Source organism: Melozone crissalis, unplaced genomic scaffold (genome assembly GCF_028551555.1).
Source record: "Melozone crissalis strain CALT ecotype California unplaced genomic scaffold, PUWL_Pcris_2 ptg000026l_1, whole genome shotgun sequence".
NCBI classification, from domain to species: domain Eukaryota; kingdom Metazoa; phylum Chordata; class Aves; order Passeriformes; family Passerellidae; genus Melozone; species Melozone crissalis.
In genome coordinates, this window is record NW_026535804.1 from 847,948 (window position 1) to 873,499 (window position 25,552).

At 60.6% G+C, this 25,552-nt stretch overlaps 1 protein-coding gene across 1 annotated transcript in view; it reads right to left on the minus strand.

The window, feature by feature from the left end:
- The window catches only part of NTN1 (netrin 1), a 75,509-nt gene extending 50,968 nt beyond the window's left edge, over window positions 1-24,541 (minus strand). Inside the window, exon 1 of the mRNA XM_054278834.1 lies at window positions 23,518-24,541. Within this exon, the coding sequence (XP_054134809.1) occupies window positions 23,518-24,541 (1,024 nt within the window). The remainder of the gene's footprint in view (window positions 1-23,517) is intronic.
- Window positions 24,542-25,552: the final 1,011 nt, after the last annotated feature.

The following is a 25,552-nucleotide window of genomic DNA, read 5'->3' on the forward strand; positions in this document are numbered from 1 at the left end:
GCATTCCTCCACCACAAACGAGCCCCAGAGCCAAGAGCAACCTCGGTCCCGTCCAAGCTGTCTGCTCCATCCCGGGGGACAGTCCGGCTGGAAATGCCATCAGTCTGTGTCACCTCTGCCTGCCTGGAGGAGCTGGTGTTTAACGAGCCCTTTCACCGTGCCTGAGCAGAGCAAAGAAATGCACCAGCAGCACCCCCTCCCCCAAGAGAAACACATCTTCCAATAAAATTTATAAAGCATGGAAAGGGCTTCTGGCACTGGGGTTCAGAGGTGGCCAGCCCCGGATGTGTGAGGCACCACCCTCCTCCTCCTCCTCCTCCTCCCCAGGGGACGGAAACAAAACAAACAAACTGAGAAATTCCGGGAGCAGATAAGTGAAGGCACGTCTGTCTGTCCTTGCTGGAGTGACTGAGGTGCTGCTGGTGGTGGTAGGGATGGACAAACGGAGCCTCTGGGCTCTACAGGACAGGCCCACCACCCTGTGCTCAGCTCCTCAGGAGCCCCGGGGACAGCCCTGGACACCAGGAGCAGGCTCAGAGGCTTTCCCCTCCTCAGGAACCTCACCCAGGCTGTGCCAGGGCCGGGGTGTGCAGGGGATGCTCCCCATGGACATCAGACAGAGCTTGCACAAGGGGCACTCACAGGATGAGCAGACCGTGACCATGGGGGAAGCCACAGGCCGCTTCAGTAGCAGAATTATTTGTTCTGGGCCACCCTCGAGCCAGACACCCCAGTTCCCTTCCAGAGCCACAGGGGAGCAGCTGGCACCTCTTGGTGCTGCCCTGGACAGGTTCTGAGGTGTGCAGGGAGATGCTGGCAGCATCCCCTGCTCTGGGTGAGACTCTCAGTGTCCCCTTCCAGCCCTGTGAGTGTCCCCAGGTTGTCACTGGCTCTGTGGGGGCACAGGGACCCCTCACGGCAGGGCAGCCTGTTCCTGGGGGTCAGCACCCCCATGGGTGAGAGCTGGAGTCTGCACAAGGGGAGAGGGATCTCTGTGCCCAGCCAAGAGAACAAATCATTGTGCACAGCCCACCCTGGCCTCCAGTGGCCAGTAATCCCTGCAACCATGACAGCCACTTCTGCTGGCCCCAGAGAATTGTATAAATCAGAGCAGAACAAAAGTCCTTTGCTGGGAGCTGGGCATGTGCACTGCCTTTCAAAGGGGAGGCACATTTCTCTGGGGATCTGCACTCTCAGGGGACTGCCCCTCTGACAGCACAGAGATTAACAAACAACCCACTCAGCTTCCCTGCTCCAGCATCTCCAGGGGTGGAACAAACCCCTCACAGGCAAACCACAGGGCAGGGCCATCATTCATTCACACTTGTTGCTCTGCTCCTTGCTTCATTAATGGCCTATTTTCCCTCCTTTCAGTTTTCAAAGTTTTGGGTAATAATTACATCGAATACAGCCTCCTTGGGTGTTAGGGAGGGAAAACTTGGAAATAATGAGGCCCAGCAAAGCAAATGAGCAAATGGAGCAATGATAGAGCCCTGGGGGAAGGTGCAGGGCTGCAGGGAGCAGGGAGCTGCATTCCTGACTGCAGCCCTCGCCCACACAGCCCAGAGAAAAGCCCTAAATGAGCCCTACCACACCAGGAACAGCTCCAGAGTCAGAGCATCCCTCTGTCACCAGCAGTGCCACGGGCTGCAGGTCCCCTCGGGCTGCTGGGGATGTTTGTCACTGCCAGCCCAGGACAGGGGATGGAGACAGCCCCTGATGCTTCCTGTGCTCCTCCAGGCCAGGGGTGGCTCTGGGAGCTCTTCTGAGCCACCAAGGCAGCAAACTCATTATTTGTGCACCTGTATTTGCACCAGGGGTCCTGGCCCAACCCCACTGACCAGGGAGCAGAAAGTCAGGGCTGGGGCAGCTCAGGCCCTGCAGCTCCTCAGAGATGCCTCGGGAAGGGGCTGCTTTTCCAATCACACTCCTGTTTGTGGGGTAAATTTGGGATCTGGCTCATGCTCCAGTGCCTGCTCCACTGGGAGGGGTGGGATTGTGACTCTGTCCCCTCCTGTGCCTCCCCACTGCTCCAAGGCTGGCAGGAGCAGATTTTGGTGCTCTCTGTGATCCCTAGCCCTGAGCTGCCTCACTCACATCTCCTGTCCTGGCTCTGGGGACTGTCCCCACGCTGCTGGCATTGCTGGGCAGGGAGGAATGCTCCTGAGCTCTCTGCAGAGGGGACACAGCACAGGGGGCAAGGGACACTCTGAATGTCCCCTGAGCCACCCTGGAGCCACCCAGGCCCTGCAGAGCCTCTGGGGACAGCAGAACCAGGGACAGCAGCTGCCCTGATGAGCCCAGCTGCAAACCTGGCCTGAAAGGGCTTTGGAGGAAAAGGAGGCACTAAAGAGCAAGGAATGAACAACAACCACATGTGAGCATGGTTAGCCAGAGGAAGCAGTGCCACCCCCAAATGTGTGCTAGGAATCTCTTCCTGCGGAGTTCCTCTGCAGGAGGAGTCACAGCGATTGTGCAACTGCTCAGAGCACTGAGCCCGGGCTGAGGAGCTGAGCTTGGCCTCTGCCAGCCTGCCAACCTGGGTGTCAGACCTGGAGTAAAGTGAGAGCCTCAGACAGAAATCACAGGGGCTTGGAGGCTGGGGCAGCGAAATTTTCATTTTGCCAAGGAAAAACATCGAAATGTAATAGAAACATGTTTGGATGTATTTCAGATTTCATTTCTTTCATTTGGGGTTTTGAAAGCCAAGCCAAAAGTTTGAGTTTCAAACAAAGAAAAAAGGGAAATATTCCTGTCCTGTTTTGAATTGCCTTCCATCAGATAATGAAAAACTTCACAGAAAGGGAAGAGTTTCCTCCAAGCATTCACATCAAACCTGAGACAGTAAATGAGGAGGAGCTGGATGGTTTTGAGCCATTTCTTTCCCAGCAGCAATGTCCCTTCCTCCCTAGAGGACACAGCCTCCCTGCCCTGCTTCTGCCCCTCCTGACCCTGGGCTAGTTTAGGGAGCCTGGTTTGCAGCTGGGCTGTGCCCAGATGGCTCTGGGGGGCTGAGCTCTGCCTGTCCTGCCCCTGGCTCCGGAATCCATGGCACTGGGCATCCATCTGAGCTGGCATTTGCCTGCCAGTGCTTTGTTCCCTTTCTGTGGCTCAGGGTCTGGATCCCCCCAAAATCTGGGCACTCGCACAAAGAGTAAAATCCACCCTGCTCCACAGTGTCCCCAGCTTGCAAAATCAGACTAAGCATTATTTACTCTCTTCACGCTCCACATGAAAAATGCTAAAATGAGGATAAATATCTGTTTTCCTTTCCCCCCCTCTGTTTCATGCAGGGAAGGTAACGTTGCCGAGCCCGGGGGATCGCCTTTATTTTCTCTTTTCTGATATTTACTAAAGACTTAAAGATGGGGAGAGGCAGAAGCCTCTGGAGTGCAGGGCTGAGATGAAAAGGTCCCGGATCCCCAGCGGGATAGGAAGGCTTCCAACAGGAGGCACAAGCTGCTCAGCTTTGTTTCCCAATTCAAACACGGCCCGGGCACAAAAGGAGGGGAATAATATCGCTCCCCCAGGGGCTGCTGCCCACAACCATCACCATTCCCAACACAAAACGGATGCCGGCAAGAAAAATGATTTGGGATTAGGGGTTGCCGTGTCCCACCTGCTGGCTGGGTTATTCTTGTGCTGAACCCAGCTCTGCCGGAGCCCGGGCACCCCGCGGCACAGCCCGGCCCTTTCCGGGCATCCCTGACAAGCTGCGGCATCAGAATGCTCGGGAAAGGCTCCTGGGGAGCCCTGGTGTGTGTGCGTGAAAGGGCAGCGTGTCACTGACTGTGAGACAGCACCGGGGCTGCAGCACGGACAGCCCGGGGCAGCGGGCGGCACAGTGAATGTCAATGCCGGGCTGGGGCAGCTCAATGCCGCCCCGGGAATTCCTGTAATCTGCCTTTAGATCCTGCTTTGACACGGCTTCCCTCTGCTGAACGGCAACCCCGCTCCGGGCTCTGCTGAGCGGCAAACGCGCTGTTTGGCAACAACAAACTGAGCCGTGCCCTTTGTTTGCCCAGGGCATTGTGTGCGTACCCAGCATCCCCTGGCAAAGAACTGCACTGACCCCCCCAGTTCACCTGGAATCTGCCCCAGTGGAGCAAAGGTGTCAGGAATAAAATTCACCTCGCCTGCCTCGGGATGGGATGAAGGAGCAGCAGCCTCAACACCACAGGCACTTTCCTGGTGTTTGCCAAGGCTTTCCTGGTCACCCTTGGCAGGGAAAGGGCAGGATGTGTCCTTTGAAGAGGGACATCAAAAGGCATTGCCAAAGAGGACAATGTGGAGACGCTGCAGGCACAACAGCCATTGCATCATCCATCAATTACCCGTCAAAGCCCAGCTGAAACGCAGCTTTCAGTACCAGACGGTGATGAAGTGACAATCTCACCACATCTGGGACAAAGGTCTGTCCCACGCCGATCTCAGGCAGAGCCGGGAGCCTCCAGGAATTTCGCTTCATCTTTTCCATGAGGTTCTGAGTTTACAAGAGTTTTAGTCTGGGTGTCTGGCCAGGAAGGGAAGCCCTGGCCTGGCCCTGGTGTCCTGTGGTACTGTGACAATCCCACAGCATCTCCCTGGCCTGGCTGCCCCGTGCTCAAAGGGGGATGAATTCGGATTTGGAATTGTCTCCGAGGTTTCAGTTCCCTGCCTGGCCTTGCTCCCTTCTGCAGGGCTGGGAATTGCTGTGAATTTTATTTTGTTTTAAAAGAGGGGAGCCCTTGCCTGCTGCTTCCTGCAGCCTCCAGCTGCTCTGCTCACGGCTCCCAGCCCGCGAGCTCTCTGGGGCTGTGGGACCAGACCCAGCAGCTGCTGGGGCTGCTCAGTGCTGCTCTCTGCACCCCAAGCCCAGGCTGGGAAGGAGAGCCCCGAGCAGAACAGGGAGGAGCAGCATGGCCCCTCACAGAACCCCCTGCTCCCGCTCTCCAGCGTTTCCCCTCTCGCAGGGCGCCCGCACTGCAGGCTCTGCACTTCATCTTGTCCATGAAACTGATGCTAGGCAGGAGGTTTGGCTCAGCCCGGGCGTGACCCACGGCCATAAATCTGCCCTGCTGCGCCTGCTCTCGCCCCCACGGAGCTGCTGTCACTGCCCGTGTGGGGCTGCAAAACCAACCCTGACATCCCCCAGGTGCAGCCCTGTTTGCCTCCTTCCCTCCCTGCCTTGCTCCTATCTCATGGAGCAGCCTCTCCTCTCCTCCTGCCTGGGAATGCTGGGGCACAGGGACAGCTCTGGCACCCAGGGACACCGAGGGACACCAAGGGACACCGTGCCACCCTGCCAGCCTCCAGGCTGAGAGCAGGGCTCGGGTCCTGCCTGTCCCAGGGGCACTTGGCAGGAAAGGAGTTTCCCTCAGCCCAGCCATGGGAGGATGGGGAAGGGCTCCTGGTGCTCCCTGCCTGCAGGAGGAGCAAAGAAACAGCTTCTGACAGGAGGATGGTGGGGAGGAGGTCGGACAAGGAGGAAAGTTTGTCTTGTGCAAGGAACCAAACTGAGCTCTGGTGCTGCTGCCCTTCCTGCAGGCACCAGTAACCCCTGGGCTCCCTCCTGGGGGTGACAACAGGCTGGGGCCACAGCCCTCGCCCTTCTGACCTTTACACATGGGGACACCAATGCAGCACAGCTGGGAATCGAATTCCCAGACTCCAAACGGTCCCACCCTCCTCTAAGCCCTTCTCCCGTAGCAGTTAATCCATATAAACCACTGGAGATGTCCTGGATGTGTGACCTGTGGAAGTGAGAGCCACCAAACCACTCTTACCACTGATATATGCCTAAAATGAACTGCAAGGATCCCATCTGTGGTTCAGATCCCCTAAATTACAGAGAAACCCCCAAATTACAGAGAAACCCCAAATGACAGAGAAACCCCACTCAAGCACCCCCCAGGCAATCTGGTGATGCTCACATTGGAAGCAGGACCCTGCACCCACAGGTGCCTTCTCTGCACCAGCATGGCCAGTGCCAGGAACAGTTCCTGAGCCTGAGGTGGGCTCCAGCCCCGTTGTCACTGACATTCTGCTCGGTGTCCCTTTCGGGCTGCTCTGCCCTCGCTGGCAGCCCCAAGGGCAGGGAGGATTTCCAGGAGGAAATTTGGGGTGCAAATGGAAACTCCTCCCCCCTCTTTCCCAGCCAGCATCTCCGCGGTCCTGCAGCATCATCCCCACTCAGGTGAGTGTCACCTGGGCGTGGCAGGCCCTGACCTCACCTCTGAGGAATTCTGGAAGAGCAGAACCAGGATCTCCCAGCTGCAGCCCAGGACAGCAGGGTGAAGGCAGTAGCAGAGTCACTGTCACTGGCCATGTGCACCCCAACCAACTCCCAGGGACTGAAATATTCCAAACTCTGCTCCTGTGGCAGCCCTGGGTGGCTTTCATAGCTCTGGGTCAGCTCCAGAGGCAGATTTCCCCTCTCCTGGAGGTGCTCCCTGGAGCTGGCTGTCCTCTGCAGCTGGTGATGGCAGCCTCCCCTGCAGATCCCACAGTGATAGGGGGGGACTGGGGCTCTTTATGAGGGTGCTTAAGGAGCTGATGACATTTTTATGAATTAAGACAGTCCCAAGGAGATCAGACTTGGTGATTCTTCAGGGATGCCAAGACCCTCCCTGACTAACAAATCCCATTCCCATTCCTGTGGGCAGATGAGATCCTCTCCTCTCCTCTCCTCTCCTCTCCTCTCCTCTCCTCTCCTCTCCTCTCCTCTCCTCTCCTCTCCTCTCCTCTCCTCTCCTCTCCTCTCCTCTCCTCTCCTCTCCTCTCCTCTCCTCTCCTCTCCTCTCCTCTCCTCTCCTCTCCTCTCCTCTCCTCTCCTGGAATGACCTGCCTTGCTTTCTGCTGCGAATCTGATCTCTCTCATAAAGAACAGGAGGCTCCCAGCTCCGAGCGCTGGGGGCTGGATTTGGGATTTGGAACTTGGGACTGGGGAGGGAGAACAGGGCTGGATGTGGCTGATCTTCCCTTAGGGGGATGAGGGATGAGGGGAGCACACAGAGCCAGCGCTGCCTGCTCCAGGGACAGCTTTGGGAGAGCAGCTCAGTGTGCCAGGGTGCAGGGAAATCTGTGAGGGGCTTTTCCAACCCCCAGAGGCTGTTTGGGACCCCTGTGACCGGGGGAGAAGGGCCGAGCTCCCATCCCAGCCCCGGGCCGGGGGAGCACAGACAAAGGAGCCCTGCACGGGAGGGGCACCCGCGGCCACTCAGAACGCCGAATAATGACACTGAGCGCTCTCAAAGCGCTCGGTAAACACGATTAACTAATTAGTCAGGTCTTTACTAATTAACCAGTCACAGGACTGGTGTTGCTCAATATGTTTAATGATCCGGAGAGAGGCTGAATGGCCGAGGGCAGCGTCTGGAGGGGCAGGGCTGAGGAGGGGGCGGCTGGGGAGGCTCAGGGGGGCTCAGCCAGGGCTGGGACACGGGATGGACCCTGTCACCCTGCCAATGACAGCGCTGTGCCCTGCTCCTCAGCGCTGGCACAGCCCTCTGCAGGTCCTGCCAGGCCAGGGCACCGCTGGTTTTGTCCCTGTTCAGGCCAGCCGAGCCAGAGGAGATGTTCGGGTACTCCTGAAACCAGCCCAGCCTGAATCAGGCCGAGCCAAGTGAGAATCCCCCAAAGCCCACAGGTAAAGGCTCCCCAGCACAGCGAGGATCTGCCTCCTCTCTTTCCTCCAGTAAAACAATTGGAGTAAAACCAGTGCCGGGCTGGGCAAAGGGAGGGAATTAGGACAGGGAGCCTCTCTGGTGGCCGCTGCCTTGCTCATTGCCTCAGTTTCCCCAGGACAGGCACTCATGTCACACCAGGTGTGGTGCTCGAAACCCCCACACAAAGTGAGTGAAAAGCATCTCTCCAAAAGGCACACGGGGCTGCTTCCAGCCCTGCAGCTCGTGGATGTCCTGCACCTCTCTGTCTGTGTGAGCCGGTCCTTCTCCTCTCACTGATGCCCCCAGGCTGCTCCCAAGCTGCGTCTGGTGGCACCGGGCTGTCCCTGCTGCTGTCACAGGTGTCACACGAGGGAAGGCTGCTCCTGTCTGGCGGCTCCAGCACATCCCAGAGCCCGCAGGGCCCCTTCCTGCCCCGCCCTGATCGTGCCAGGGAAAGCCACCTTGGGGACTGGCTTCAGGCTTTCCTCACGGAAATTTGGGCATTTACCCAGAGTCCAGGTTCTCGTGGAACTCAAATTTGGATTTCACAGCAGTACAGGTGTCTCTAGAACACATCTGGATGCTGTGCCCATGGCTGAGCCAAAACCCCTCCTCACACAGATCCCTCCCCAGCAGCAGGAGTTCAGGTGACCCTCAGGTCTCTCTCAGGGCCCCCCTCCACCACCCTGTGCTGCTGGGTGGGAGCTGGGGGCTTTGCCCACCCCTCCCTCCTGCCAGGGGCTGAGAACTGCAATAAAAGATGCATTTCTCATTTCTTCAGCAAGCCAGGCCTGCCCCTGGGAAGGGTCCCTGTATCCATGCAGTTCCCTGGCCTCCCCTCCCCTGCTCAGTAATCTCACTCCTGGGCCTGAATTCATTCAGACGCTCTGAGGGATTAGCTGACCTTTCTTTCAGAGCTTGCTAAGCTGGGGATGTTAAAGCTTCCCAAAAATTAAACTCTCAGGAGGCTGGGAGCCTGGGGAGCTGTTTAGAGGCTGCGGCTGCCTCCCCAGCATCCACCCCGGGGTGGGCCGCTCCTCCATCCGAACACCCAGAGGATGCAGGGCTCCATCCCCGCCCGCGGAGAGCAGCGCTGAGGCAATGAGAAATGGCTTCTCCTCCTCTTCCTCTCGCTCTCACCGTCCCTCGGAGCTGGAGCCGATTGCTCAGAAAGGATCAAACAGCAGCAGCAGCATCCGAGCACACAGAGCTGGGCTCCAACACACCCCAGCGGAGCACACAGAGCTCGGCTACAGCAAAGCCCATCGGAGCCTGGCTCCAGCACCCAGCCCGGCTCCAACAAACCCTCCCCGGCTCTCCCCCTGTCTCTCGGAGCTGGAGCCGTTCGTTCGGAAAGGATCAAACAGCAGCAGCAGCATCCGAGCACATAGAGCCTGGTTCCAACAAACCCCATCTGAGCCTGGCTCCAGCACAGAGCCCGGCTCCACCAAACCCTCTACCGCTCTCCTCCTGTCCACGCTCGGCGCTGGAGCAGAAGCCGCGAGGGGGGCCAGGGGCTGCCTTTGTTTTCCCTTTAATGGCTCCTCTGGAAGGGCGGCCGGCTCCTAGCAGGGATAATTTTACGGCCCCATAACCCAGCACGAGGAGGCTCCTTCCCAACGCCGCACTCCCCCTGCTGCGGCAGCCGCCGGAGCCCGGGGGGCTCTCTGGCACGGAACCCGTCGGTAATCCCGAAAATAAAACTGTCTTATGAGATATAAATTAGATTGCTGCCCGGGGGATGAGCGGCGCTGCTCCCCCGCGGGTCGGAGAGCATCCGCTGCAATTACAGGTTCCTGCTCGGCGGGATGACCTCCCAGATATTCCAGCAGCAGCTGGAGCCCGCACAAACGCTCCGAGCTCTCTGAACAGCCCAGAGGAAGGGCTGGCTCTGTGCTACATTGCTGCTCGGTGCCCCCATCCCCTCCCAGCACTCCGGGGGTGTCGGGGGTCCCCTTGCCGAGGGTCCCGATTGTCTCCTGGAGGCTGGGCTGGTCTCTCCTCACGGGTTTTGGGGGGCCAAGTGCACCTTTGGCACGAGGTCGGAGCCATTCATTGCCCGGGAGAGGAAGCAGCCTTCAGTGCTGTGTAATTACACAGAAATTACCAGAAAAAATGAATTCCAAAAGGTGACCATATGGGCTGCAAGGCTGAAGCCCAGGCTGGATTTTGCCTCTGGTTACTGCCACTCAGAGCTGAGGGCAGAATCCAGGCCAGAAGTGTGTTTCTAGTTCGTGATTTATTGCACCAAAGCGGAGCTGGTAATGAAAACCGTGTTCCACTTAATACTCAGGCGACTTCCAACAAAAATGCCAGCAGGAACTCTTTCTTCTGCTCCCTGCGTCGCAGCTGCCCGGCAGCAGAGGATGTGCGGGCTCAGCCCTCCTGCCGTGCCACGGGGAGGGCGCCGCATGTCCCGCGTGTCCCCGAGCCCGGCTGGTGGCACCAGGCTCAGCCCCAGCCCCCGACCCTGCCCTGCCTCATCTCCCCCATCCTCGCACCCCTTCCCCACCGAGGCAGGCTCAGCCTGAGCTGCAGATTAACTCGGCAACCAAACAAAAACCAAAGAAAACCCAGCTCTGTGAGGCTATTGCAGCACTGGGGTCCAAACTGCCTCCAGGGGCTGCTGTGCTGAACTCTCCAGCCCAGCCCTGTGAGTTCTGAGCCCCCTCTGCAGCACTGAGCCCCCAGCCCAGCCCTGAGGGTGCTGAGCCCCCCAAACCCAGCCCTGTGGGTGCTGAGCCCCCCAGCCCAGCCCTGTGAGTTCTGAGCCCCCTCTGCAGCACTGAGCACCCCAGCCCAGCCCTGTGAGTTCTGAGCCCCCTCTGCAGCACTGAGCACCCCAGCCCAGCCCTGTGAGTTCTGAGCCCCCTCTGCAGCACTGAGCACCCCAGCCCAGCCCTGGGGGTGCTGTTCTGCAGCACTGACCTCCCCAAACCCAGTCCCGTGGGTTCTGAGACCCCTCTGCAGCCTCAACGCTGCTGGAGCCGGACCCACCAGCGCTTTAACCCTTCCCGTCCCAGCCTGCTGCTCCCCGGCTTTAAAAATGCCATTTTCCCCGGCGTGCAGGGAACAGCAGGAGCCCTCCCCGCTCCTTCTGGAGAGCAGCAGGTGGAGGAAGCTCCGAGGCAGCCTCAGGAAGGACCCTCGGGCCCCTCCGAGCCCTCCCTGTGACCTGTGGGAAACTCGGGGATGGCCCGGTGCCACGGCCGAGCCCCCGCGCTGCGAACGGCCCGGGTTCATTTGCATGCCGGAGGGGTAGCCGGGCTCCTTCCACCGCCGTGCAGGCATGGAAATGCGTTCGAACGTTCAGTATGGCCCAGCAGAGAGCTCTCCGGGCAGAAAATCCCCCGCGGGCTGCTGGAAGGAGCTCCCGAGCCAAGGATGCCCAAAGGGAACCTCGGCTCCTGAGGGCAGCGGAATCGCCGGGAATTGCCGGGGGCTGAAAGGCTCCGGACCCTGCCGGGACAGCGACAGCAGGGAATTCGGGCTGGGTGACAAGTGGGTGACAAGGCCCTGGCCGCTCAATGGCTCCGCAATCCAGGTCCCATCGAAGCCAGGAGCAGTCAGAGCCCAGGGATGTGTCTCAGGCCAGCACTTCCCATTCCCTTTCAGCCCGAGGACACCGATAAATTTTCCAGGACACGGGGACAGGACGTGCCTCGCTGCAGCCACTGCCAAAGGCTCCTTAAAAGCAGCCGGGACACGGAGCAATCACTTCCATGGAGCGATTACAGGGATGGGTGGGAGTTCATGGAGCTGCTCCCTGCCAAGGACCGGAGCACAAAGTCCATCACCCCCAGCCAAGGCAAGCGAGTCCAATTATCGGCGATAAATACATTTATTCCAAATGTCCACCCACTTTACATTCCTTTATTTAACGCAGCCGCTCTAAACAGGGGCTGGGATAAATGGAAAATAAAGTCTGGGAGGTTTCATGGCTCCCTGGCTCTCCGGGCAGAGCTGCCCGGGCTCTGGTTGCTATTATTAGTGTAACGATTGTTGTTGTTATTATTATTGTTATGATTATATGCATTTCATTCTCTTCGGGGTAATGAATAATTTATGACTCCGTCTCGATCCCCTTTCAATGGATTCACTATCCAGGGAGACTCGCTGAATAATTTGGATCATTCGTTTTCAAGTGCAGGGGCTGCCGACAAATTGTTCGCTTTTCATTGCTGGGGACATTCATTGGTCACCCAAACCGGGGGATTTCTTTGGTGCCCCCAGCACGTGAGGCGCTGTCTGGGGTTTTGTTGGAATTTTTTTGTTGTTGTTGATTGGGTGAAACTTTGTGGAGACTAAGAAACAGCTCATCTGGGAGGTTGGATTTGTGCAGAAGTCAGTTTGCCAAATTTCTGTGAGCATTTGGTGGTTTTGCAGAGGCTTGTGAAAAGTAAATTCTACAGAGGATATTAAATGTTATTCAAATGTTTTAAAGGCGACGCTGCTCTTGCTCTTTGATTTGAGCTAAACTATCATGCAGCTGAATATTAAATTTTGCTTACCCAGCTCACACTAGAGAAATGTTGCGGCGTTAAACCTGCTTTGCCTAAAATCCGGAGGGAAAAGGAATTTTCAAGAGGCTTACACCGGGGGTCTTCTAATCCTTGCAATAAAACGAGCGCCTGTATCAACCTCTCTGTGTCCACCCCGTGATCCTTAATCCCGAATTCACGTCGGGATCCATCCCACGGGATCAGCCCTGGGCAGGCTCTGAGCTCTGCAGGGATCCATCCCCGGCACGGCGGGAATGAGGGATGGGATGGGATGGGATGGGATAGGATGGAATGGGATGGAGAGGGCTAACACATCAGCGCTGGTAACCACCGTTTGCTGGGGTGTCCCCACCGTTTGCTCGGGGTGTCCCCACTTTTGGACAAATCCCGGCAGATTTGCTGCCTGCTCCGTGAAAGGTCACCAGGACATGCCCCGCTCAGCTGAGGAATGAACTGAGAGCAGGGCTCTGGTGGTGCACAGACCCCCCTGGCAGAGCTCTGTCCCTGTCCCGCTCGTCCCGCCCCTGTCCGTGCATCCTGTCCCTGTCCCTGTCCCGCTGGTCCCATCCCTGTCCCGCTGGTCCCGTCCCTGTCCAGCTGATCCCATCCCTGTCCCGCTGATCACATCCCTGTCCCGCTGGTCCCGTTCCTGTCCCGCTGGTCACATCCCTGTCCCGCTGGTCACATCCCTGTCCCGCTGGTCCCGTCCCTGTCCCGCTGATCACATCCCTGTGCCGCTGGTCCCGTTCCTGTCCCGCTGGTCCTGTCCCTGTCCCTGCTGGTCCCGTTCCCGTCCCGCTGGTCCCTCCCGCACCGCCCGCTGCCTGCGCCGCCCGCCCAGACCCGATTTACGAGCAGCGTGTGAAGGACAGACACTGGGCCGCTGGGCTGAACAATGCGGGAATATTAGCCGAGTTACAAAAACAAACAAACCAAACCCTGCCGGGAGCCCGTTTCATTTATCTTCCTTTGTCCCGTTTTGCTTCAGCGTGAAAGTCGCCCTTTCAAGCGCAGCGGTTGCGTTCCAGCCCCGGCGGGCAGCTGATCCAAGGCGTTGCACCGCGAGCTTCCCAAAGGCTCTTTGCACACTTCAATTCATCCCTGAATATTCAGCCGCCCTTCCCTCCAACCCTCCCGGGACTTTGTGCCCGAGAGCCGAGGGTGCAGAGCCCGGGCCGGGGATGGCGGGGCACGGAGCCTTTGTGTGCAAACACAAGCTGCTGTTTGTATGTGCCGTGCCTCTGTCAGAGCCCGATCGTGGCCACCGGGCTGCTCTCAATATCCGCCCGGCCACCGCCGCTGCCGGAGGGACGCTCCCCTCCCTCCCCCGCTCCCTGCCCGGCCGCTTTGAAGAGAAGGGATTTAATTTCATGAGGCTCTCGGTAATCACGTTCCGATCTCCAACATTAACCAGAACTGACTCCCTCTCGCACAGGGGGGAGGATGAGCCCGTGAGCAGCCGCGGCTCGGGACGGGCCGCGCCGATGGAGGCAGGCAGAACGCGGGGCTGATTCTGTGCTGCGTATCAGATGGGGCGGGAAACAACAGGCAGCGCCAGGAGGGAGCGGCTTTACCCACCCCGAGGACGCTTTTCGGGGCTCTCGTGCACCACAAACCCAGATTTTCACACCCAGACATTTTCCTCCTGTCCATGGCCTTTCCCGTCCTTTACCTTCCCTCTCCCCGCTCCATTTCCAGCGTCCTGGTGCCTCTGCGGCGCTCCCCGGGCTCGCTTCTGCTGGAACTGCTCCTTCTGCTCGGGCATCGCTCCCTGCTGGGGCAGCCAGCGGGCAGGAAGAGCAGGGCCAGCCCTCCGGGGAAGGTTTTCGTAAAGAGGAGGCTGCGGACAGGGGATTTAGGTCTCACCTGCCTGCACTGCCCCTCCCTCCCTCTGCTCCCCTCCCTGCACGCAGGGCTCAGCTCTCCCCAGAGCATCTCCTGACCAGGCAGGAATTACACTCTAGACCCTGAAGGAGGCCTAGAAGTCCTTTTGGGCTGTGAGAGCAAAGCCAGTGCTGGGACAGTCCCCCGTGAGTGTTAAACTCCCTTTTCCTATCAGACATGCTGTCCTTTCTCTCCTCATCCAGTGCGCTCTGGCTGCCTGAGCCTGCACCCTAAATCCCCACAGAGCTGCCATTAAGGGGCGTTAATTGTTCCCCTAGGATAATTAATGGTAATTCCAATGAAGATTGCTGCCTCGGTCAAAGCTAAGCACGGCTCGCAGTGACCCACCCCGCGCAGCCTGGCAGGGATCGGGGTGATGGATGGCCCCCAAATACCGCAGGGAGGGTGACGTGGACGCCTCATCCATCTTTCCGTGCCGGGCCCGAGCTCGGAGCGCAGCGGCTGCGAGGATGGGCTCGGCTCGGGGGGAGCAGCTGGGCTGGGAGCGCACGGACCCCGCACGGACCCCGCACGGACCCGCACGGACCCGCACGGAGCCGCACTGACCCCGCGCGGACGTGGCAGCGAGCCCGGAGCGGGGCCGGCCGAGCCAGCTGCGTTCCTGCCGTGCTCCGCCTCCAATTCCCACCTGGGACACGGGGAGGACCCTCCCTTCCCTCCTTCCCCCGTGCCATGACAACCTGGGAGCGCTGGCCCCTCTCCATGAGGTGCCATCAACAAATCCAGGCCTATTTCTCGCTGGCTCAGAGAGTTTCCCACCCCAGCACATCTGAAAAGATAAATCTGCTGTGAAACAGTCCCACAGAGCAGGGCTGCTCCCAGCCTGTGTCATGCACTGCCTGTTCCTGCCCCTCATGGCATTTTTGCCCTTTCCCAGGGGAAATTTGGGGTACTGGGTCTAGGTCTGGGCTCTCCGTCCTCTCCCCAAACGGGAGATGCAGCAGCTTTGATCCTCAAGCAGAGGTTCCCAAGGCTGCTCCCCCCTGCCTGAGCTGGAATTCCCACTCACCTGCCCACACAATCCTTTTTGCTGGTTATTTTTGGCAGAAGAGGCCAAGGGCTGCTGGGCTCATCCATTAGCAGCCCCTCCGTCCCCAGGGGAGCAGGACTCGGCCTGGGGGCTGGGATTGCCAGTGCAGCGCCCCCAAAGTCCTGTCTCAGCCTGAGGGGACCCTTCTCCACCAGCAACCACAGCCTGGGTGACAACAGAGTTGGGCAAAGCCAGAGGCCCCTTCCAGCCCTTCTGTGGAACACTTCAGAAAACCCCTGTACTTCCAGGAGAGAGTGAAATCAAGGTTTGCTCCCTCCCTGCTCTCCAGCCCTGTGTCCAGGTGAGGGATGCAGACACGATTTTCAGCCCTCCCGTCACTCACGAGACGCTTTGAAAGGAAAATTTCTGCCTGTGGAAATTTCTGCCCAGAAAGGTTTCTTCCACAGTCTCAGAGCTGTGTGTGGGACATGAACTCAGGCTCTTTCCCTGCCTGTTCCTTCCTCTGCCCTCTGCCATCCCAGCGGTGCAGGAGGTGCCCGTTGTGGGCAGCAGCTCTGTGCCCGTTGTGGGCAGCAGCTCTGTGCCCAGTTTGTGCTGTCAGTGCCCCCTGCGCCAGCTGAGCCCCAGAACAAAACAATCTCTGTGCCCACATCCCTCCATCACTTTTTAAACTCCAGTCTGCACTGAAACCAGCGGTGCTCAAAACACTCCCATAAACTCATCTCCCAGCAGAGCTGTGTCTCCTCCATTCCCGTGCTCTCCCGGGTCAGAATGTTTATTTGGTACCTCCCAAAAGAGTACGGGATTTTCCCGTCCCCACCATTGATTCCCTGGTTTCTGCTGAGCCCAAATCAAACTCTCACCCTGTGGGGTTGAGCCCCTCCGTGCCACCAGGTCCGTCTGCTGCTGCCCGCGCTGGATCGGGAGCGGAGTCCCCGTTCCGTTCCCTCCCAGAGCTCCGCGCTGCCCTGGCTGAGAGCAGGAAAAGCCTCCCCGTCTCCTTATCAGTCCCCAGGGCATCCTAATCCCCTCATAAACGCAATCCATTACACTGATATCTTTTTAAAAGCCGGCCTGTCACTCCAGCCAGCCCCGTCCCGGCTCTCCGGGCTCTTTGGAGCGTGGTCAGCAGCGATGAGTCTGCGCGGGCAGAGCCGGGATTGCCCCGGCTGTGGGTCCGGCGTGTCCCTGTCCGTGTCCCTGTCCCTGTCCGTATCCGTGTTCCTGTCTGTGTCCGTGTTTCTGTCCCTGTCCCCGTTCCTGTGCCCTCCCTGTCCCATCCCTGTCCCTGTCCCCTGCCGTGTCCGTATCCCCTGTCCCGTCCCTGTCCCTGATCCCTGCTCAGACACGGCGCCTGTCCCCGTCTCCCCGTCCCGCCGGGCAGCAGAGCCAGCCCGAACCGTGCCACCCCAAGCCGTGCCAGCCCGCTCCGTGCCAGCCCGAGCCGTGCCCGCTCCGTGCTAGCCCGGGCCGTGCCCGCTCTGTGTGTGCTAGCCCGGGCCGTGCCCGCTCCGTGCTAGCCCGGGCCGTGCCCGCTCTGTGTGTGCTAGCCCGGGCCGTGCCCGCTCCGTGCCAGCCTGAGCCGTGCCCGCTCCGTGCCAGCCCGGGCCGTGCCCGCTCCGTGCGGAGCAGCGGGGATCTGGCAGGGCCGCTCGGCACGGGAGCTCGGCCCATGCCAAGCAAACGCTCCCTGCTGCTCGCAGCGGCAGAGGCCAAGCGGCAGCCGCGGCTCCCGAGGCGCCCTGGGCACGGAGCAGATGTGGCTGTGCCACCGCCCAGCCCCGGCCCTGAGCCCTCGGCACCGGCTGATCCTGCAGCGAATCCTCTCCCTGCTCTCCTCAAAAACGGGGGGATCTGTTCGGTGCCACCATGAACGTGCTGTTAAAGCATCCTGTGAAGCCCCCTGTGCTGGGGATGCAGCCCTGCCTGGGCTCCTGTGCCACAGCTCTCCAGGAAAAGGAGGATGTTGCATTAGATGGGTTCTGGGGCTGTTCTGGGTTTTTTTTTTTTTTTTGCTGTTTGACAGCAACAAGTGGCCCAATGCCCCACAGCCCCTGAGATGCCAGGCAGGCACCCAGGCTGCTCCAGCCATCCTCACCCACGATCTCCTCTGCCCTGGATAAAACCGGTGGGGAAAAACTCAACACAGAGCCCTGAAATCCTCCAGGAATTCCTCAATAAAACTCTGCTTGCACAGCCCTACCACAGAAGGGTCACAGACAGGATGGGAGCTGTGAAGGCGCTTGGGGTGGGTGATCAATCAGGGTAGAGAAATGGAATCACCTAAATTTAATAAGAGACACCAGGAACTCCCTGGAACGAAATCCTGCAGTCCCATAAAAAGCACAAGGGCCTCCAAAACCACTGCCAAAAAGCTGGATGTCACAAAAGGGAGGCAGGAGAGACCAAGGGCCAAAAAGGCATCACACCTCCGTGGCCACAAAAATCCATCTCCCATCCCTGAGCGTGAAGGGGAGATAAATTAAGAATATAGAGACAAATTCGTGTTCCCACCTGCTCCCAGACAGAAATCCCAGAATCCTGGGAGTGCTTTTACAGGCAGGGGGGATTCCAGAGCCCTCGGGTGCTTTTTGCTCCATCCCTGGAGAGCCGCACGTCCCCCCGGGCAGGCACAGGGGGTTTGCGAGGCGAGGACAGCAGAGGCTGAATAAGGATGACAAGATTTGGCCCAGAAAGAGGAGGGCAGAGATTAGCCGTGGACAAGCTCAAGGGAAGGCAAGTGTCCAACCCGGAGTGCCAAGCCTCGTTTTGTTTTAGCCTTAACTGCGCTTTTTTGTTTGTTTGTTTGTTGGTGTAAAAACCTTTCTGTTGGAAATCAGTTTAACTTTAAGCTTCCTGAGAATAAAAGCCTGTGAGAAAGCTCTGCCCATGCGAGGCTCCCTTGGGAGGCTACAATGGGAGCCTCAGCAGCTCCTGGGCCCGAATTTCTATGGCTACAGCACCCATCTGCTCAGCAACACAGCCAGCCCTGCTCTGTGCTTCTCCATGCAGCACAGTCCATGGGAACTGCACCAGGAGGGGCTGGAAAGGGCCTGGGGCTCCTTGGATGGAGTGCAGCCCCCACAGGGTCTGCTCCAGCTGCTGGTGGAGCTGCCCCAGCTGCAGTTTCCTGAGTAAAATGGTGCTGCAGTAATGCTTCGTGTCCTTCTGAACCCAGACCCAAAGGGTTTTACAGAGCCCCCCTTTGCTCCCTAGACGTGGGGAAATTGAGGCCCAAGGCAAACCTGACATCAGACATGATGGGCATTGCTGTTATCATCAACAGGCAACAGGCAACACCAGCACAGAGCAACTCCAAAATGCACCTGAGAACCCCGAGAACCAGCTGAGAACCCTGGCTTCACCCAGCCACAGCCAGAGCTGAGTTTGCTGCCAGATCCAGGCACCAGAATCTGCCTTGGGTGGACAAAGGAGGTTACACTGTGGGGATCCTCTGTGGGACCCTGGGGATCCTCTATGGCACCCTGGGGACCCTGCAGGAGCAGCCTGGGGTCTTGCCCAGAGCCTCTCTGCCCAGGCTGGGAGTGTGGCTGTCTCCAAGCAGGAAGGGATGGATGTTTGCAACCTTCCCCATCCCTCTGGAGCAGCTGTGGCCATGAGCAGGGTGGGCATGGGGACACCCAGACTCCTTTTCTCCTCACAGAAGGACTGCAAAGCCACTTTGTTCCTCTGCCCGACTCCCATCCCACCAGGGAACTGAGGAATCAGTGGATGTGCCCCTGTGTCACCAGGTCCCTGCCAGCCCTGCCAGCCCCATGCACACTCCCCTTCCCAGTGCTGCAGCCAGTCTCTGTCCGTCTGTCCCTCTGTCCCTCTGTCCCTCTGTGCCCCTCAGGATAAACCATTGGCAAAGCCCTGAACCACCGGGGAGAGGAGCAGGCGGAAAGGACATCTCCCACCAGCCCAGCCCCTCCTGGCTGGGTGTGAGCCCTTCCTGGCCACTGGGAGCCCCTGGGAGCCCCTGGTGGCCCAGGCCTGGCCCTGGCTCCCTGCTCTGCCCACTCGGGGATGCCTGGACCCTGCAGACAGGCACTGGCTCACAAGTGATTCCTGCAGGGACAGAGACAAAGCCACCACCAGCTTGACTCCTTCTTCCACTTGGAGGCCAAGGAGAACGGGAAGGAATCCTCTCATGAGGCTCCCCAGTACCCCACTGTGCCAGCCTGGGGAAAATGGTCACAGACAGGACAGGAACCGAGAGAGCTTTGGAGGTGGAGGTGATTAATGCACGGTAAAGGAAAGGGATAACCTGAATTTCAAAAGGGACACCAGGAACTCCCTGCATGAAACCCCTCCCGTCCCTCTGAGGGAGCAGGGCTGTGTGGGAGGATCTGATTTCCTGGCTGTGGTGAGGGTGGAGGGGCCCGTTTGCTATTTCAGCAAGCACTGCCCTGCAAATGCCTCCCTGGAGCAGCACGGAGCTGCCGAGGGCCCAGGTTTGGCCGAAGGAAGTTTTGCACTGGGAGCGTTTGGTGGGCGCTCCTGTCAGAGCTCCTGGTCAGCTCCTTGTCGGAGGTGAAGTTTCCTTTCCGCCGAACAAGAACTCGCTGGGAAATCGCTGTGACACGGGACACATCCCAGCCTGGGAACCCTCGGGCAGCGCGGCAGAGCCTGCCCAGCGCCAGGCTCCGGCGCTGCCCGTGCCAAATCCCCTATCTGGGAGCACAATGCGTTTCCTTTCTCCCTCTGCGCTCGCTCCCGGCTTTGTTAAACGCTCTCGAGGGCCAAAGCCGAGCGGGGCCCGGCACCTGCGGCCAGGCTGACGTCAGGAACACCTGCAGGCGCCGGAGCATCCCTGGCTCCGGGGGGAACGGGCTGGGGCTGCAGAGCCTGCCCTGGAATGGAGTCTGGAGCTCTCCAAGCGCCTGTCAGCGGGATCAGCCCGGGCTGGGCCGGCAGGGCCTCATCCAGGCAGAGGCAAAGGTGCAAAGCGAAGGGAGGGTGCTGGTCCCGCTCATTCCCAGCACTCTGACCCACACCGGGGTTCTGAAGGAATTGTGCACGTTGTGTTCTAGTGGGGTTTATTTCCGGAATGGTGCGCGTTGTATTTTAGTGATGTTAAATCTGATCAATGACCCTGCCTGCGTCTTCCTGCGTCCACACGAACTCACCAGCTGCTGAGCTCTGACAGCATTTCACCTCAGACCTTTCCCAACTGCGATTCCTCTCCTGGGGGAGCTGGAAGCTGCATCAGGACGGGCTGGGCTGGAGAAAGGGGCTTGGGCCGGACCAGCGCTGAGCAAAGAGGCAACCCAGCGGCGCTGGGGAGAGGCAGGATGGAGAACAGACCTCCGAGCTCTTCTCCAAGCCGAGCCCTCCCTGGAGCCCTCGCAGGCGCCCCGCCAGAGCCAGACTGCAAGGCCAAGAGCTGCGTGGAGCAGTTACTTGCCAGGTAAAGCTGATGGGAACCTGAGGCTGCGAAAGCTCTGCAGGATCCCTGGAGAACATCCCCTTGGGACAAGCCTTGTCCTCTCCACGTGCAGTGCTGGGGTCTCGCAAGGAGCTCTAAGGAAAAATTCGATCTGGCTGGCAAAAAGTGTTCCCATGGGAAATTTTGACTTTCTGTCAGAAACTCCAGAGCATTTCTTTCTCAGCCCCAAATAAGAATGAATAGGAACAAAGATTCAGTTTTGGCAGGGGGAACCGGCTTGCTAAAGAAAACTCCCAAATTTTTAAGCAAAGCGGACACATTCTATCATTTTTCTCTTTAGACTAATAGAAAAAGAAAACTCCCAACGATTTTCCAGAAAGGAAAAAAGCAAATTCAGTGAAAAAAAAAAACCAAAACAAAATAAACCAAAACAAAAAACGCAACCAGTTCTCCCACTCCTCGATGCGAGCTCAGCTGATCTGGCTGATGCCCCTTTCGCTCAGCACGGCCGCCCTGGTGCCCGGAGCTCTGGAAGGAGCCGCAGCGAGCGGCTCCGGCTGCAGCTCCCGCTCGTTCCCGGCTCTGCCCCGCAGGCGGCTCCTGACCCGGGGCCTGACTTTCTCTCGGGATTTGGGACAGAAACCAGGATGGGCCGACGGTCATGAGCGAGTGGGTGGGAATTGAATGGGGTTATTGTGATCTTTATCTGGGGGGATTATTCCAGGCGATGTGGGCTTGGCAGGGCAGCGCGGGGTTTTGGCCGTGCCTGGTTTTACAGACTGATAGGTGCGGCCCCGGGGAAGGAGCGGCGGGACTGGGCTGCGGAAAATTGTTTTACGGTAGCTTCGTCCTTGCAAAACATTCTCTTCCCAGCAAAGCCGATGGAAAAGGAAAAAACAGAGCGATTTTCGTTTGCAGAAGTCTGACGCGGCCAGGAGCGCACATGGTCTGAAATGCAAAGCCTGGCATAAAAGTGACATATTTTACTGGAAACTGGGAACTCGCTTCCCTTTTATTGGAAGTACATTGGAAGGGAGAAGGATGGTAGGAGCACGGCGCCAGCACAATTACTGAACAGAAGCGTTTTCAGGAGAGTTTGGGAATCCTGCAGAGGAGACCGGGGGTCCGATAGCACCTCGAGACCGCACTGAAATGTACGGCATCGCTGATAGCGGTGACTCTGCAGGCACGGAGCGGGGCTGTGGCTGGGAGAGCCGGACCCCTCCTGTCCCCGGCCTCGCTGCTGGGCAGGACAAAGCGCTGGGATGGGAGCGAGACGCGGAGCTCCGAACCCGAGCGCTGCCGGGCAGCGGGATCCGCGGGACGGCGGAAAAGCGAACCCGGAGCTGACCCCGGCAGCCTCAGGCATCGGGACGCGGCATTTCCCGGCCGCTTCCCCCGTCCCGAGGGGATCCGAGCATCGCCCCGAGGCTGCCGGGATCCCGGAGACGCCACCGCGTGTGCCCGGTGCCACCGGGCCCCTCTCCCTGCCAAATAACCCGGCTTGGCCGTGCCTTCCTGCTGAAGACGCCGGGGAAGAAATTGCGCTCTCTGCAAGGCACACATCTGATTGTGATTTGGGGCAAAAATTAAAAATGAAAAAGAAAACAAAATAAAAGGAAAAAAATAAAAAAGGAAAAAAGGCGGCCAACCCCGGCCGCTCGGCGAGGGATTTTTCCTATATTCGAAGCTGCAAATATTTTGGAAGCCGGGGCCGTGTTTTCCGTGTAAACAAGGCGGCGGTGGCGGCGGGGCCGGGGCTGCGCTCCGCGGGGCCGGGGGGTCCCGGTGCGGGCAGCGGAGCCCAGTCCGGCCATCCTGACACGGGGCCGGGTCCCCACGGGCACACGGCTGAGCACCGGCCCCGAAACCGCGAGGAGAGGAGCGGCAGCGCTCGGGGATCCCGCCGGCAAGCGGCGGTGGAAGATCGGAGGGAACGTTCGGCGGGATGTGCGGGACTCACGGGGGAGAACTGCCCAAGCCCTTAACCCTTGTGCACCTCGGCAGAGGCGAGGGACACTCCGTTCCGCCCGGGACAGCCAGCACGGCGCGCGTTTCTCGCTCCAGACGGAACGAACCGGCTGCTGCCCGCTTCTCATTTGGCCCTGGGGCTCCTTCAAGTCCCCGCCGCCGCCTCCCAGGGCCGCCCGCACCTCCCGGGGATGCCGGGACCGGAGCTGCGGGCTTTGCCCGGCTTCCCTGCCCTGCTCCCGGCCGCCTTCGCTCTCCGGAAGGGGCCAGAGCCCGTCCCGGTGCCGGTCCCGGTCCCGCCCGGGCGCGCAGCCTCTCGGGCTTGGGGCGGCTCCGAGCCCTGTCCCGGGGAGGAGAGCGGGGCTGCTGCGAGCCCCGGGATCCCCGGGCCGGAGCCGAGCCGCACTCTGCGGGCCCCCCGGCCGGGACCTGTGCGGGACGGGAGCCCCTGCCCGGCCAGCCAGGGCCATTTCCCGCTCTTGCAGACATGAACGGCGTTTTCCCGGAATCCTGAAGGCTCCTTATCCCCTCTCCTGAGCTCCTTGCTTTTTCCTGCCTCGCGTTTCCGAGCTTCCCCTAGCTCTGCTCATCGGAGTCACCCCGCTAACCCCGTCCTGCGCCGCCGGCTGCCTCCGGTGTCCCCGTCCCGCGGTCCCGCGGCTCTCGGTATCCCCTACCCCAAATTGCTGTGCCCTGCCCGGCGGTCCCAGGCTCCCCGTGCCCGCCGTTTCGCACCTGGAGGTCCCTCGCTGTTGTCACCAGCGGGCTCCCGAGTACCTCAGTGTCCCCTGCCTTGAGCTGCCGGGCACCTCAGTGCCCCATCCCCTGTGCTCCCGAGCGCCTTCACATCCCCGCTCTGCGCTCCGAGGTCCCTCGGTGTCCCGTCCTCACCCTTACGCTCCCCGGTACCTCAGCGTCCTCCTCCTCTCCCGTTCTCAGTGTCCCTGCTTGTCCCCGCGCTGCTCGGCGCGTCCCTGGATGTCCCCGTGCCTTTCTCGGCCGTCCCTCGCGGCTCCTTCGCTCTGCCCTCCCTTTGCCTCCCCTCCGGGGACCTCCGCGTCCCGGGCCCGTCCTCCTCCCGCCGTGTCCGCGCCCGCGGCCGGGACTCACCCACGCATTCGTTGGCCTCCCGGGCCGTCGCTCGCTGCCAGGGCCGGTCGTAGTGGAAGGGCTTGCAGCGGTCGCACTCGGGGCCGGCCGTGTTGTGCTTGCAGTCGCACACCAAGCTGTCGTCGCGGTCCCGGACGCAGCGCGACGCGTGCCCGTTGCACTTGCAGCGCCCGCCGACCTGCAGGTCGGACACGGCGTAGAAGTAGGAGTCGCGGGCCAGCTCGGAGTCGTCCTCGCTCTCGTCGCCGAAGGTGTGCAGGCGGCTGAAGGTCACCCTGATGTCGGTGGCCGTCACCCAGTCCTGCAGCACGGGCGAGTTGTCGAAGTCGTGGGCGGTGGGGCGGCCGTCCAGGGTGCTGAAGGCGATGAGGCCGCCGGAGAGGGGCCGCACGTCGGTGTGCGAGTCGGTGCACACCGCCTCCTGCTCGTTCTGCTTCGTGATGGCGGCGCGGCTCGGCTTGTTGTACATCTTGCGGCACTGCGTGGAGTAGAACTGGAAAGGCACCCAGGTCTTGCCGTAGTCCATGGACTTGTGGATGGCCATGGACTCGGGGCGCGGCGAGCAGAACTGCAGGCTGACGTAGGTCACCTCGAATTTCTTGCCGAGGGACAGGGTGAGGGTGACGTTGTGGGGATACTGGACGTAGCTGTCGGACTGCCAGCAGGTCAGGTTGTGCGGGTTGTTGAGGTCGGTGAGGAAGGAGGGCGGGTGGGCGCGCTTGGGGTCGGAGGCGTTGCAGAGGTGGCAGGTGCGGACCTGCTCCTCGCCCTTCTCCGTCACCACGCAGTACCGCGACGGCGGCTTCCCGCAGGTGCTGGACACCTTCACCTCCTTGCCGAAGGCCGAGTTGACGAAGTCGGGGATGCAGCGGCGGGGCAGCCCGTGCTCGTCGTAGCAGGGGTCGGGCTGGGCGCTCTGCACTGCGAACATGCTCACGCCGTGGTAGCCGCCGCGCAGGGGCTGCGCCAGCCACGCCGCCGCCAGCAGCAGGGCCAGCGGCGCCTCCGCTCCCCTCCGCGGCATCCTGCGCGACCTCCGCGCGGCGCGGGGACGGCGGGGCCGGGGGACACGGGGCGCGCCGGGAGCCGCCGCCTGACCGCGCCGCTCCGCTCCGCGGGGCACCTCGGCCGGGGACGCGGTGCGGCGGCTCAGGGAGCCCGGAGCATCGCCCGCCCCGCGGCCAGCCCCGCGGAGAAAGGGGAGACCGCGACGGCGGCGGCACCACAAAAGTGGGGCTGGCGGCGGGGCTGGGTCCCGCCTGCCTCCCGCCCCGGCCCTCGCACGGAGAATGACTGGCGGTCCCAGCCCCCGCCGCGTTTGAGGTCATGCTAAAGGAGTGACATCGCGCTCAAGGAACAGAACAACGACATCCACTGGCGGCTCAGCCAGAGACGCGCACAGGCCTCGGGGAGGGCGGGGGGGATGGGAGTGGGACGGAGCCCGCCTCGACATCGCGGCGATGGGCGCGGAGCTCCCGAGCCGCCCCGAGGAGCCGGGCGAGGGTCCCTGCTCTGCCCCTGTCCCCCGTGCCCCCAACGGGGCTGGGGGAGCCGGGGCCGCCCGCGCCCTGCAGCTGGGGATGCTCCGGGGGCGGGAAGGGGGGAAGCGGCCCGGAGGAGCCCCACGCCCACCTCTGGGGACGCCGGGGGGATCGGGACGGGGACGTGTCCCACCGGGCCAGACGGGGACTGGTCCCTGAGTTGGATCGGAAGGGAACCGACCCGAGTGGGCTCCCGCAGCCCTGGGACAGGAAAGCCGGTGCCGGGACAGTTTAACGGGGGAACAGAGCACGGGAACTGCTGGGCCTGGCGACCCGCCGGCAGGTGTTTTAGGGGGCTGGTCTCGGGGAAGAGGAGCAGTCTCTCTGTCACAGCCCCGGGACAGACCGGACACGAGGGGCTGCGCGGCGCCTCTTGCCGCCCCCCACCTCGCTCTGCAGTTTGTCGGCTCTCCCGTTAAGGCAAGGAAGGGGTTAAAGGGCGGCACTTGTCCCGCACCGGGCCGTGCCCAGCCCCGCTCTGCCCTTCCCACCCA